Raw genomic sequence first — 15,132 nt, 5'->3', positions numbered from 1 at the left:
TCTAGATCATTGAGACCTATTAGTCAGTATTCCTCAGGGTTAACAGTTCCCAGCTGATGCTTACATAGAGGACTTTTAAAGACTGGGTGGGTGCAAAATGTTCCATACTAATGTGAATTGCAGTATAGATATGGTTTGATTTTTGTTTTGCTTGCAAAGCATAAGCCAGACACGAGTATTATGTTTATGAGAACATTGTTGTTGTTGTTTTAAACATCAAAGACAGGCTAATAACAAATTTTATAGTAGACTTGAAAAGAATTCACCAGGTAATAATTTATTGTTTTGGAATTCGAAGATCATTATGATGTTATAAAACAGTAGTTCAGGAAGCCTTTTATGCAGATGTGAATTTCACAGTAGGATGTGACTTGAATAGTTTCACTTGCACTATGGGTAAATTAAATTTAACAAATACTTGGTCAAAAGTGGTTCACTTTGTCATCTAATCAGGTCACAATTTATCATTTAGTTAATATAATATTTGGACAGATTTGAATTTCTAGAGACATTTAGAAGAAAATTATAATACACTATGGTCATGTAAAATCCTAGATTGATTTGAAGACAAAATGGTGATGGTACTGTGATGATTTTAGCAATGAAGTTATTTTTAGCATGCAGAGCATTCTGTGCATGCATTGCATGATTTGAGGTAAAGGGGGGATATGTTGTTTTTAAATATTTACCTAATTTGCTTTGTATGTATTTATATGGCTTGATCACATTTTATATTTTAAACAATGTAGGATTAGTTCCCAGCTTTATATATTATTGTAGCACCTCACCTTCCCTCCATAATGCCAGCCATTTCCTCCCCTGTCCTGCCCACCTCCCCCTCTGCCAATGGCCTGGGCCCCTCCAAAAGCTTCAACACCCTTCGCCGCAATCCCTCTGATGTACAGCGCCGAAGGAAATCCTGGGTCAAGACAGACAGGAAAATGGCATCCTGTGGTGTGTATTATGTGTGCTTATATATATTTTTGATACACTTGGATACTCTGTGTGTGTCTGTGTGTCCGTGTTTGTATGTGTGTGTGATATATCATGAACTAAATGGTGTATTTGTTCTTCGTCAGTGGCATTTATGCACCTATGCAGGTCATATTTTTAGGTCATGGTATTTGTTTACTATGTTATTTATTTGTGCATTTTAAGTTGTTTTATGCTTATGTGTGTGTAAGTAAACTTGCATGATTGTATTAATGAGTGTGATTTGCCTCAGTTCAGACACAAAATAAATGGCACATGTAATTTTCACTATGTCATTCCCATGGACATTGTTGACATGACCCCTTTTTGACAGGAAATAATTCGGTTTGACCCATTTTCATACACAAGCATGGTTTTATTGCTGTTATACTGACAAAAAAGCACTGTATTTTAGTAGAGTTGATCCTGAAATCACTGTGTGATGCAGTGGCTAGAATGAAAATGTCTACATTCATGTTTTGCTTGATAAGTTTTGTCCAGGTAGATTTAGTTATGCATTCATTTTCCCAGTGTCATAATCACAAATTTGAATGACTTAGAGGCCATAAAAATGATCAAATATATATCTTTATTAAACATTTTAGTGTCAGTGGCCTCCACCAACTCGGTCTTTGCAGCCAGTAATCAGGTGTGTCGTACAGAGATAATGGAGGTGCAGTTGTATGGAGACAGAACAGGGCTTGGACTAAACCTGGATGGTGGGACATTCTCCACCTGCATCTTGGAGGAACCACCCATCATCAGTGTTATTGAAGAGAATAGTGCAGCAGAGAGGTAAAGGTTTTCTTATCCAGGGTTAAGTATGCCAGAGCTTTTCTAAATAATTTGTTTGTAGTAATGGCACAAAATCAGAATATAAGCTTCAGGATGGAACTGCAACCTTCCAAGATTGATGAACAATAGCTGTAGGAAAGATGAGCTTATAGTATGGTCATCCAAAGTCATAATATTACTATCAGTGGTATTTCACTCCAACCCCACTATCTAGGGGCATTCCATTCAGGTTTGGCTCTTGAACCTATTTCTCTTCAAACTTGATTGGTATGTTGCCCCTAGGTCAGGGCAGCCCTATTTTGATTTGTATGTAGTAAGATCAAAGGCCTAGGTAACCAGAATAAGTCTTTATTTCTGCTGAATAAATAATTCATAACAATTTTATTTCGCTAAGCTTTCACACTGAGTATAATGTGGGTCTCATTAATTTGGGGATCATAGATGGTTATCAGATATGTGAAATTGTGATTTTTCTTTGTTTCTTTTCTTCATTTTCCATTGTCGGATTAATCATTAACTTCACCAGTAGTCTGTATCTAGATAGGTCTGTGGTGATTTGAGAGTGGAAAACAGACACTCCCAATTAATTAGGAATCAAAGGTTTTAGGCTTAGGATCTGAAGTTGTTACCGTAGTTTCAGCATGATAAGTTAAAGTCTTGAATCTGTTGTTCATTAAAATCAAATTTCTTAGATGGATTTCACCTGTGCAGAGGTAACACTTTATCCTTGATTGGGTATCAGAAACAAAAGGAAAATGAAAATGCTTGGAGGTAATGTTTGATTTGAGGTGGGCAGGAGATGTGAATCATCCACTGATTTGATGGCTGTGTTTGTTGCTTCAGTTATGCAGTATAAAATTTTATTTCTAATGCTTTGTTACTTATGTATCATCATGCTGGAACCTGGTCACCATATATTATGCTGCATTTAGTTGGTTTTGGCTTAGAAATTAAAGAATATCCATTACCAGGTAATTTGTTTGACAGCTTTATGTGTACATTACAGACAGTTGTTGAGAGATTGTTGTTGTTTCATATGTGGTGTTAAGTGACATAATATTGAAGCTTGGTGTTGGTGTTTCAGGTGTGGTGTACTGCAGGAGGGAGATCGCATTCTGTCAATAAATGGACAAGACCTCACAGAGAAGACGATGGAGGAGATTAATGTGTTGCTGCGGGAATCCTGGCAGACCTGTTCACTTGAGGTGGAGTTTGATGTCACTGATGCGGTGACTGCCAGCCATGGAACTTTTATTGTTAAACTTAGGAAGAAATCCAGATGTCTGGGACTCAGTTTGAGAGGCTAGTTTTGTGTATTTATATTGTATCTGGAGATACTTTACACTGGATTTGAATTCATCCTCGGAAGACTGATATTTTGAGTCTTGATTCTAATTTTTTTCTTTAATAAATAGAAGAAGCATTAGCAGCTTCTTTCATATGAAAACCGTTTGTAAGGTGGCAGCATTTGCAATGTTTTTTTAATATTTTTTATTGTCCATGTAATAGGTTGACCATTTGATCGGGGAACCATCCAGTGTCACCTTAAAATCTCAGATATTCTGGGGACAATAGATGCAGTGTAGGAAAAAATAAAACATGCACTTGCACATGCACAGATTCGTATAGTACAATCTCTTTCTGTGAGAGACAATACAAGTAATTAGCATCTTGGTGATATAGACTTTGTGATATTACAGTCTTTTGTTCCTGTTTACCTTCCGATAAGACTCAATGAAATTCTTTCTGGATAGCTATTAGCTTATAATGCAAACACATTACACACCATAGCATGAGGCATTAAATTTTTACAAAAAAGTACACTTATCAGCATTGGGCAATTTTATTTTATACAAAAATGAATTCAATGGTAAAATTCTTTGAGTAACACAAAATTGAAGTCATTGTAATTTTGATTTTCTTGTTATATTAAAAAGTTTGGCATAAATGTCAGGCCATATATCCATATTCAGATTGAAAATTTCATTCCATTCATTTTCACTAGTTGGTTTAACATCTTTTTTCAAAAGTGATTTGTAGTAGTCTTTATGTACTTTATTGTTATAAAATACAATTTCTAATGGAAAGGGATAAATGGTATATCTAACTGTAACTTTTTACATAAGGATTTTACACATTGAATTATACCTTAAACGGCCAGGAAATTCATATTGAGACCATATATAGCTTTAAAGCTATCAAAGTCAGTCATAGTTCCCTAATCTGTAAGCATATCACCAATATAGATTACATTATAGTTCAAAAACCATTTCCTATACAAAATGGGTACCTTGTTCACTACTATAAGGGTGTTCATCCATAAATGAATTTTCATAAAATCTTTTCCTCTGTGGGGTATATATGCCTCTGTTAAAAGTTTCCAAGCCAGTGAAACATGATACAGTGTTTTGTTTATTGAATATGCCAGATACAAGAGTCAAGCTTTCATTGCAGTTTATAGAGAAATATTAGTTCAGATTTTAAAAAATGGTACTGGTTTGTGAAATTCTGTACTCTCAGCTTCCATTAGATGGGAAGCATACATTTGTAAAAAAAATTGTATCCTGATATATTTTTATCTGTTATTTCAGCTTCTCTTAAAAGGAAAGCAAATGATCCCTTGATAGTGGTTGAGGTTACAAAGGGCAGTGTTGCATACAGGTAATGTTTGATTTGACTATGATAATAAAAAATCTTGTAATTGATATAGCCTAGCATGCATCAGCTTTAAAAGATCTGGACAGATCAGATTTTCTGTGCACAGTTCCTTGCTTGTTTGAAGCCTAAGAGTTTCCCTACATCTTTTTACAATTCATTAGTTATTTAAAGCCCAAGATTTTCTTTACATCTGTGCATAGTTCATTGTTTTAAGCCCTAGATTTTCTTTACATCTGCATAATTATGTATTTTTAGCCCAAGATTATCTTAACATCTTTGCACAATTCATTATTTGTTTTTAAGTCCACATCAAATAGAGCAAATACTTTCCTTTGATTGCCAGAGGCTGTACAAATTGTTTGTAAATATGCATTCATAAATGACCATATTATGTATTGTAAGAACAAATAAATCATTTAAAGCATTTTTAATTTTTTTAAATCAAAATTAAATATGATCCTCATCAAATAAATTTATTTTAGTACTTCCTTTAAGAAAATGAATATTTAGACATCATTGAGTAAATAGATATAAGTTTGAATATTAATGCAAAATGAAATTATAAGTAAATTCATTGTGTATCTAAGCTCTCTCCTCCAGGCTTTTTTGTACATTAAACAGCATTTGTTTGCATGGCTTTCAGCAAGTTATTGCTTGCAACAGTTAGTTTTTGTCATCTGACATCACAGACTATCTGTTTATGCATTAGGATTGTTAGACTCTTGGTAAAATTTGGAAATTAACCTTATGAAGGTCAAAATGTTATGAACTGACTGCAGTGATAGTTTTTGTCATGGAGTCCTACAGAATAAAAAAGTTCTGTTTTTTATGGATCTCAGATATAGTTATCAGACAACTAATTATTTTACATCCAGAGAACCAGTCTATTGGTTGGGGAATGAAAAAACAGAGTACTTTCATATTTTGAGATGCATATATTGGCTTTGAAATGGATTTAATTTTTTTCCCCATTATACATTTCATAAATTGCAATCTGTGTACAACAGTTTACAACAAAATATTTCCTTTTATTATGATATCCTGTTTTTAAATTCCCACGGTCAAAACAGCATATGGACTGTTGGTGTGAGACTTTATTATTAGTGCAGATCAGGTAGTGCCCTCTTCAGCAGTCCAAGGCACAAGAAAATGCTGCAAAACAGCATATGGACTGTTGGTGTAAGGCTTTATTATTAGTACAGATCAGGGAGTGCCCTCTTCAGCAGTCCAGGGCACAAGAAAATGCTGCAAAACAGCATATGGACTGTTGGTGTAAGGCTTTATTATTAGTACAGATCAGGGAGTGCCCTCTTCAGCAGTCCAAGGCACAAGAAAATGCTGCAAAACAGCATATGGACTGTTGGTGTAAGGCTTTATTATTAGTACAGATCAGGGAGTGCCCTCTTCAGCAGTCCAGGGCACAAGAAAATGCTGCAAAACAGCATATGGACTGTTGGTGTAAGGCTTTATTATTAGTACAGATCAGGGAGTGCCCTCTTCAGCAGTCCAAGGCACAAGAAAATGCTGCAAAACACCTGTATCTCAAGGTTAAAAAGAATTCTCTAACTCAAATAAATCAAAGGATGTGTGGTTTGTATGCCAGTCAAATTAAGAAATTAATATATTAACATCAAGTTCTGTGGGAAAATGAATTAGTGATCCTCTCCCTATAAAGACAAGAACTAGGCCAGATTTTGTTAAATTAGATTTAATTCTCAATTTAACATTTGGAGGTGATGTTCTTGCTACAAAAACAATATCTAAATTTGCCAGTTGAAGACCATCCTCTCCCTAAATTGTGCAACTGAGACCAAAAAGACAGTTGGCTTATGTGAGAAGCTTGTAATGAATAGGGAATCAAAAGAAGCTGTTTATGGCAAATTTTTTGATCCATGAACCAAAACTTTGCCTGCCTTTACAGACTGATTTTAAATATTGAATTATCCTGGACCAATGAAACTGGATGTAACTTGTATCTTTTCTTAAAGATGAGTTTATTTTATCAAATTATGACTATCACACATGCACAAAAAGGAACTTTGGTTTTTCTGTGATAACATGATTACTTTTCCCACCATCCATCAAATGAATGTCTTCGACCCTTTCCTATAAGGATACAAATTGCCTCACTTTCTTCATTAGACATGGTGTTTACTAAAAAGTTAATCATACATATGATTCTGATGTTCCTAATAAACATTAATTTTTCATTAATTTAATTTTAGCTGATTTTTGCACTTGTTTTGGTTGGATGCATATCATCCATTTAAGCCATGACATGCTGTACACTGCCTGTTACTAAGATTAGTTTGTATTTTTAATTCTAATAAGGACACTTGTTATATTAAGGGCTGTTCCATTGAAACATACATGGTACCCAGGGAAGGCAGTTTAAAACAATATGTGTCAAGGTACTTTGGTTCACATAGTTCATGTTAAAATGATAAGAAAATTCTAAATTGCATCACTGGGTGAGTACCGTATTTTAAGAGTGCCTTCCCTGTATGTTTTAATGGAACAGCCCTAAGCTTCTGGCCTTTTGGCCTTGCAATGACAGTCAAAATATGTAAAGGAATGTAAGATTAGTTGAGTGGTTACCCTCCTTTCTACAATTCAAAGACTTGATTCAATTAAATTCCATAAATCTTTTGAGAAACTGATTTAAGTGTTTCATAGAAGCTGCAAAATTTCTAAAATAAAATCATTTATGGGGAAAATTCATATCAAAGGTAATTGCTTAAATATTTGGTTACAAATTTTTACTGAATTTTGGTTTAATTCTCTTTAAGAGATAAAGATGAGAAAGATGACTTTAAATATTTATAATTAACATAACATGTATTTAGAGGTGTATTGGTATTTGCTTGTGACAATAAAATAGGAACAAGATTATAAGTGTCTTCCAAGGTATGATAATTCCTTAGATCATTTTTAATCTAATATTTCATGAATCCTACTAACCATCTGTATTTAATCTAGTACTACATGAACCCTGCAAGCTATCTATATAAAGTGGAGTACTACATGATCCTTCCAAGACATCTCTATCTGAGTACTACATGAACCCTCCAAGACATCCCTGAGTAACTACATGAACCCTCCAAGACATCTTTATCTAATTGAGTACTGCATAAACCCTCCAAGCCATCTGTATCTGAGTATTAAACCCTCCAAGCCATCTGTATTTGAGTACTACATGAACCCACCAACCCATCTGTATTTCATTGAGTACTACATGAACATTCCAAGCCATTTGTATTTCATTGAGTACTACATTAACCCTCCATGCCATCTGTATTTATTTGAGTACTACATGAACCCTGCAAGCCATCTGTATTTAATCTAGTACTACATGAACCCTGCAAGCCATCTGTATTTAATCTAGTACTACATGAACCCTGCAAGCCATCTGTATTTAATCTAGTTCTACATGTACCCTCCAAGACATCTGTATCAAGTTGAGTACTACATGAAAGGTCCAAGACATCTCTATCAAGTTGAGTACGACATGAACCCTCCAAGACATCTCTGAGTACTACATGAACCCTTCAAGTCATCTGTATCTGAGTACTAAACCCTCCAAACCATCTGTATTTAATTGAGTACTACATGAACCCTCCAAGGCATCTATGTTTCATTGAGTACTACATGAACCTTCCAAGCCATTTGTCTTTCATTGAGTACTACTTTAACCCTCCATGACATATGTATTTAACTGAGTAATACATGAACCCTCCAAACTATCTGTATTTAATTGAGTACTACATGAATCTGCAAGCCATCTGTATTTAATTAAGCACTATGTGAACCCTCCAGGTCATCTGTATTTGATCAAGTACTACATCAACCCTCCAAGCTCTCTGTATTTTATTTAGTACTAATATTAGTACCCTTACTTGTACCTCGTGGACAGGGTACTAACATGAGCATATACGTGTTAATTGAGCAAGCCAGGTGTGATTCACACCCGGCGCTCTTTTAGCCTAATAATAACACTTTAAACATATTCCTTGCATATAATCCAATAAATCGAGTATTCCTCTTATTTAATACTGGAAGTATCGAAAATCATTGTAGAAATAGTTGTAAAATCTCGTGTACCTTTTTTAGCCGATATTTTTGTTTAGATCATCCTCCATATTATTTCAAATAATGATTACTTCCGTTCTCAGCCTCGTTTGTTTGTGTGCCATTTAAAGACATTGACGCCTTATTTGGAAATGTAAACAAATCGTAGTAAAAATTTGGTGCCGTTTGGGTCAGAAATTCTGCGCATTAAAAGTAAATACGGTTTATCGGCAACTTTGAAATTCACCAAGAAGCAATTATTCGCACTTGATTGATAATAATATAGCACAGAATATCGAAAATATGGTCTGACAAGCCTTATGTAGAAAAGGGGTCACGGCGAGAGTCTCGCGTTATTTGTCATGGCGGACAGTATAAAGTTAGAGTAACCATGCCAATTTATTTTATTGTGTAAGGGCTTAATAAATTCAAAATAAGCCAAACTTCTTTCACAAGATGATTATACTTATGTAGTTGATTTCTACACTGTTTGTTTTTCTGACTTTAATGATGATTTTTTTTGCTCCATTACATGATATGGGATCAGTTCGTAGCCTCAACCACAACAATATCAAGTTGAGGCTACGACATCGTAGCTATATTTTATTGAGTACTACTGTATCCTGCAAGCCATTTATATTTCATTGAATACTATATGAACCCTCCAAGCCGTCTGTATTTAATCTAGTTCAACATAAACCCTGCAAGCCATCTGTATTTAATATAGTATTACATGAACCCTCCAAGCCTTTTTTTATTTAATTGAGTACTACATGAACCCTCCAAGACATCTGTATTCTCAAAACTTGGAATGCTTGTATTGAGGTTTGGATGTTGAAAAAAGTTGGGTCTCATAATCTTGTTTATTCTTGCAACATAACCTAACCTTGTGGTGCAAGTTTGGAACCATGTTATTCAAATATATTACCAGAGCATTATAAATTAGGAGTACATCCACTACTTTACACATATTCCCCCTCCCAACCTGAAAAAAGAAATCTGCCAAGTCTTTCAGTTATTTTAGCAGAATTGCTAGAGGTGCTAAAGTGTCATCTGCTTGTCAGAGTGGAAATAAGACAAATCTCCCCATGGATAGAGTAAATGGTGCCAAATTCCCTTAATTCCTCAGTTACTAATATTGCTTCTTTTGAGGCCTTGCAAATGCCAAGAAACAGTTTAAGCTGGCTGGAGACATTCATTCTATCCATATAAATTGTCTTGGGTGTAATTCAGGCCATATGTTTTTTGTATACACTGGATGGAAGATGTATGGGCAAACCTCTCTGCCAAACAACTAAAGGGATTAGAGGGCTAAAAAGTATACAGTCCAGGATGTGGACACCATAAGCATTGTTACCAAGGCCACCTTAGTCAACTACTTCCTCTTAGCTAAATCCATGAAGTCGGAAAACTCAGTTATCCAGCTCTGCCATTGCCCTCATCACCACAAACAGAACTGGTCTTAATGGCTTTACTTTTAGGGTTACTATCGGCTTGTTATAGTAGTCAAGATGAGTTGAATAATGTCTTAAGCTTTAAACTGGTTGTTGTGTGTGGCATAAGGTATCATTCTACAGTTTTCACTGCTTGCTCTGAGGTGCACATGGTATCAGTCTACAGTTTTCACTGCTTGCTGTGAGTGGCATAAGTTATCAGTCTACAGTTTTCACTGCTTGCTGTGAGTGGCATAAGGTATCAGTCTACAGTTTTCACTGCTTGCTGTGAGGTGCACATGGTATCAGTCTACAGTTTTCACTGCTTGCTGTGAGTGGCATAAGGTATCAGTCTACAGTTTTCACTGCTTGTTGTGAGTGGCATAAGGTATCATTCTACAGTTTTCACTGCTTGCTGTGAGTGGCATATGTTATCATTCTACAGTTTTCACTGCTTGCTGTGAGTGGCATATGTTATCATTCTACAGTTTTCACTGCTTGCTGTGAGTGGCATATGTTATCATTCTACAGTTTTCACTGCTTGCTGTGAGGTGCATATGGTATTGTTCTACATTTCACATTGCTTACTGTGAGTGGTACATTTTATCATTCTACATTTCACACTGCTTTCTGTGAGTGGCACATGTTATCATTCTACATTTCAGACTGCTGTGAGTAGTACATGGTATCATTCTACAGTTTTCACTGCTTGCTGTGAGTGACATATGTTATCATTCTACAGTTTTCACTGCTTGCTGTGAGTGGTACATGGTATCATTCTACAGTTTTCACTGCTTGCTGTGAGTGGCATATGTTATCATTCTACAGTTTTCACTGCTTGCTGTGAGTGGCATATGTTATCATTCTACAGTTTTCACTGCTTGCTGTGAGTGGCATATGTTATCATTCTACAGTTTTCACTGCTTGCTGTGAGGTGCATATGGTATTGTTCTACATTTCACATTGCATACTGTGAATGGTACATTTTATCATTCTACATTTCACACTGCTTTCTGTGAGTGGCACATGTTATCATTCTACATTTCAGACTGCTGTGAGTGGTACATGGTATCATTCTACAGTTTTCACTGCTTGCTGTGAGTGGCATATGTTATCATTCTACAGTTTTCACTGCTTGCTGTGAGTGGCATATGTTATCATTCTACAGTTTTCACTGCTTGCTGTGAGTGGCATATGTTATCATTCTACAGTTTTCACTGCTTGCTGTGAGTGGCATATGTTATCATTCTTCAGTTTTCACTGCTTGCTGTGAGGTGCATATTATCATTCTACATTTCACACTGCTTGCTGTGAGTGGCACATGTTCTCATTCTACTGTTCACACTGCTTGCTGTGAGTGGCAGATAGTATCATTTTACCTTTCACACTGCTTGCTGTGAGTGGTACATGGTATCATTCTACATTTCACACTGCTTGTTGTGACTGGCACATGGTATCATTCTACATTTTACGCTGCTTGCTGTGAGTGGTACATGGTATCATTCTACATTTCATGCTGCTTGCTGTGACTGGTACATGGTATCATTCTACATTTCACACTGCTTGCTGTGAGTGGTACATGGTATCATTCTACATTTCACACTGCTTGCTGTGAGTGTTACATGTTATCATTCTACATTTCACGCTGCTTGCTGTTAGTGGTACATGGTATCATTCTACATTTCACGCTGCTTGCTGTGAGTGTTACATGGTATCATTCTACATTTCACACTGCTTGCTGTGAGTGTTACATGTTATCATTCTACATTTCACACTGCTTGCTGTGAGTGGTACATATTATCATTCTTTAGGTTTTATAAATTTCAAGAGTTTAATTTTCCTTTGGTGGCATATTCACACAGACATTACATTTCTCAATGTTGTCATCCAGATTTATGGCATAATGTGATTAGGAAAGGACATATCTTTTTCTAGTTGATGGCATATATATTGATGACATTTACCTTGACCACATTTACATGAGTAGAAGAGCCTAATGATAATGACATTTTTTGTTGCATATATTTACAGGTGTGGTTCTATTCACCCAGGAGATCGGGTACTTTCCATCAATGATTCTCGTACTGAAAACCTCAGTGTAGAGGAAGCCATGCATTTGATAGATACAGCTGAAGACATCATCAGGTTAAAGATCAAAAGGGAAGACCCTTATACTGGTAAGTTTGACCATGTTGGATTACTTTTGGGGTAATCAAATACAGAAATATTTCTCTGACATGGACACTGTTGGGACCAAAAAGATGGACCCATTTATGTAGTTTTGATTGCACTAGAGTGTCCTTATGTAGACTGATGTTTAGTTTGATCAAAATAATCTTTTTGGGGGCTGATTTTTGCATTGCACAGACTAGTCTTATATGGACTGATGTTTGCATTTCACAGAATGGTCTTATTTGGGAGGCTGATGTTTACATGGCACAGACTGGTCTTATATGGATTGATGTTTGCATTGCATGGACTGGTCTTGTATGGACTGATGTTTGCATTGCACAGACTGGTCTTATATAGATTGATGTTTGCATTGCACAGACTGGTCTTATATGGATTGATGTTTGCATTGCATGGACTGGTCTTGTATGGACAGATGTTTGCATTGCACAGACTGGTCTTATATGGATTGATGTTTGCTCTGCACAAAGCAGCCTTATTGTGAGGCTGATGTTTGCATTGCACAGACTGGTCTTATATGGACTGATGTTTGCATTGCAAAGAATGGTTTTATTGGGATGCTGATGTTTGCATTGCACAGACTGGTCTTATATGGACTGATGTTTGCATTGCAAAGAATGGTTTTATTGGGATGCTGATGTTTGCATTGCACAGACTGGTCTTATATGGACTGATGTTTGCATTGCATGGACTGGTCTTGTATGGATTGATGTTTGCTTTGTACAGAATGGTCTTGTTGGGAGAAACCAATTAGGTGAAATTGTACTGAAATGCTTAACAAGAGCATCATAAAAGAATTTATTATTTACCTAAGTGAAATATAGAGAGTTATTGGCACAATAATTTTCATAATTTTTCATTCCTATATCTTCACATGTGAAAAATATATCATTTTAATTAACATTTGAAAATGTATATTTCCCATTATGCCAATTGACTCTTGGTTGTGTGTGCCTACAAAGGTTGCATCTTCAGCAACAAGAACAAGTACTTTGTGAGATAGAACAAATTAATAGAAACTGCCTTACATACCAGACATGGAAATTAATCTTTCATAAAGATACTTGACCTGATGCCATTCACATCTCTCTGAAGTTATTTCCCTTTACAACGTTAGACCCAGTGTGGTGCTTTGCTGAATTGGACTTGCATTGTATTCAGATAGGGTCAAACAGTAGGTCAAACCATATGTGACTGCTTTCTTGTAAGGTATGTTTATATGATCAGCCTATGAAAGTGTGATGAATTTACGAAAAGGAGGTGGGGTAAGTGTATTTTGCTGAAGAGTGAGTTTAATCTAAACTTCATTGCTGGGGAAAGTTTTGTATATAATTTAAAAAAATCATTTTCTATGCTATTACTGGGTTTGTTTCTTCATGTACGAAAAACAATACATATTAACTTGTGGCTTTGCCACTTTCTAAATTGTCACTTTGGTGGTACCATGCTGTGAAATATATCCAGTATTAACGTAAAAAAATACTCTCTATCTAGATAACTACTTTGTGATGCTCTTATGCTTTGCACATATATCTCACACCAAGCATTCCATTCAGTCAGACTACTTTGTGATGATCTTATGCTTTGGACATATATCTCACACCAAGCATTCCATTCAGTCAGACTACTTTGTGATGCTCTTATGCTTTGCACATATATCTCACACCAAGCATTCCATTCAGTCAGACTACTTTGTGATGCTCTTATGCTTTGCACATTATATCTCACACCAAGCATTCCATTCAGTCAGCTGCGTGGGTTCGAGTCCAGGATTCGGCCAATGTGGGTATGTGAGAAAGCTTGCCAGTAGCTTCTCGTGGGTCGGTGGTTCTTCTCGGGGTTTTCCCGGGTTCTTCCTCCACCATTAATACTGGCCGCCATACATAGCCTATCGTGTGCTGAAAAATGGCGTTAAATCCCACAACAACAACAACCATTCAGTCAGACTACTTTGTGATGATCTTATGCTTTGCATATGTATCTCACACCAAGCATTCCATTCAGTCAGACTACTTTGTGATGCTCTTATGCTTTGCACATTATATCTCACACCAAGCATTCCATTCAGTCAGACTACTTTGTGATGCTCTTATGCTTTGCATATATATCTCCCACCCAGCATTCCATTCAGACTACTTTGTGATGCTCTTATGCTTTGCACATTATATCTCACACCAAGCATTCCATTCAGTCAGACTACTCTGTGATGCTCTTATGCTTTGCATATATATTTCCCACCAAGCATTCCATTCAGTCAGACTACTTTGTGATGCTCTTATGCTTTGCAGATATATCTCACACCAAGCATTCCATCCAGTCAGACTACTTTGTGATGCTCTTATGCTTTGCACATTATATCTCACACCAAATATTCCATTCAGTCAGACTACTTTGTGATGCTCTTATGCTTTGCACATATATCTCACACCAAGCATTCCATCCAGTCAGACTACTTTGTGATGCTCTTATGCTTTGCACATATATCTCACACCAAGCATTCCATCCAGTCAGACTACTTTGTGATGCTCTTATGCTTTGTACATTATATCTCCCACCCAGCATTCCATTCAGTCAGACTACTTTGTGATGATCTTATGCTTTGCATATATATTTCACACCAAGCATTCCATTCAGTCAGACTACTTTGTGATGCTCTTATGCTTTGCACATATATCTCACACCAAGCATTCCATTCAGACTACTTTGTGATGATCTTTTGCTTTGCACATTATATCTCACACCAAACATTCCATTCAGTCAGACTACTTTGTGATGATCTTATGCTTTGCATATATATCTCACACCAAGCATTCCATTCAGTCAGACTACTTTATGATGCTCTTATGCTTTGCACATTATATCTCACACCAAATATTCCATTCAGTCAGACTACTTTGTGATGATCTTATGCTTTGCACATATATCTCCCACCAAGCATTCCATTCAGTCAGACTACTTTGTGATGATCTTATGCTTTGCATATATATCTCACACCAAGCATTCCATTCAGTCAGAC

The 15,132-nt window shown here is 36.1% G+C and overlaps 1 protein-coding gene across 3 annotated transcripts in view; it reads left to right on the top strand.

Annotated features, from left to right (window-relative positions):
* Positions 1-15,132, top strand: part of LOC149788596 (glutamate receptor-interacting protein 1-like) — a 101,902-nt gene that overhangs the window by 56,878 nt on the left and 29,892 nt on the right. For 2 of the 3 annotated variants that reach the window (XR_016424177.1, XM_089974647.1), the window contains exons 10-14: positions 781-954; positions 1,578-1,767; positions 2,852-3,069; positions 4,359-4,428; positions 11,958-12,103. Coding sequence is in view for 2 of the 3 variants with exons in the window: in XM_089974647.1 (XP_089830773.1) it covers positions 781-954; positions 1,578-1,767; positions 2,852-3,069; positions 4,359-4,428; positions 11,958-12,103 (798 nt within the window). In the remaining variant the exon portion in view is untranslated. The remainder of the gene's footprint in view (positions 1-780; positions 955-1,577; positions 1,768-2,851; positions 3,070-4,358; positions 4,429-11,957; positions 12,104-15,132) is intronic. The other variant, XM_089974648.1, reaches the window with a different exon arrangement.

The sequence above is a fragment of the Sinohyriopsis cumingii genome, chromosome 11 (assembly GCF_028554795.1).
Source record: "Sinohyriopsis cumingii isolate HCF-2022 chromosome 11, ASM2855479v2, whole genome shotgun sequence".
Classification (NCBI taxonomy): Eukaryota; Metazoa; Mollusca; class Bivalvia; order Unionida; family Unionidae; genus Sinohyriopsis; species Sinohyriopsis cumingii.
This window is presented reverse-complemented; position numbering and strand designations above follow the sequence as displayed.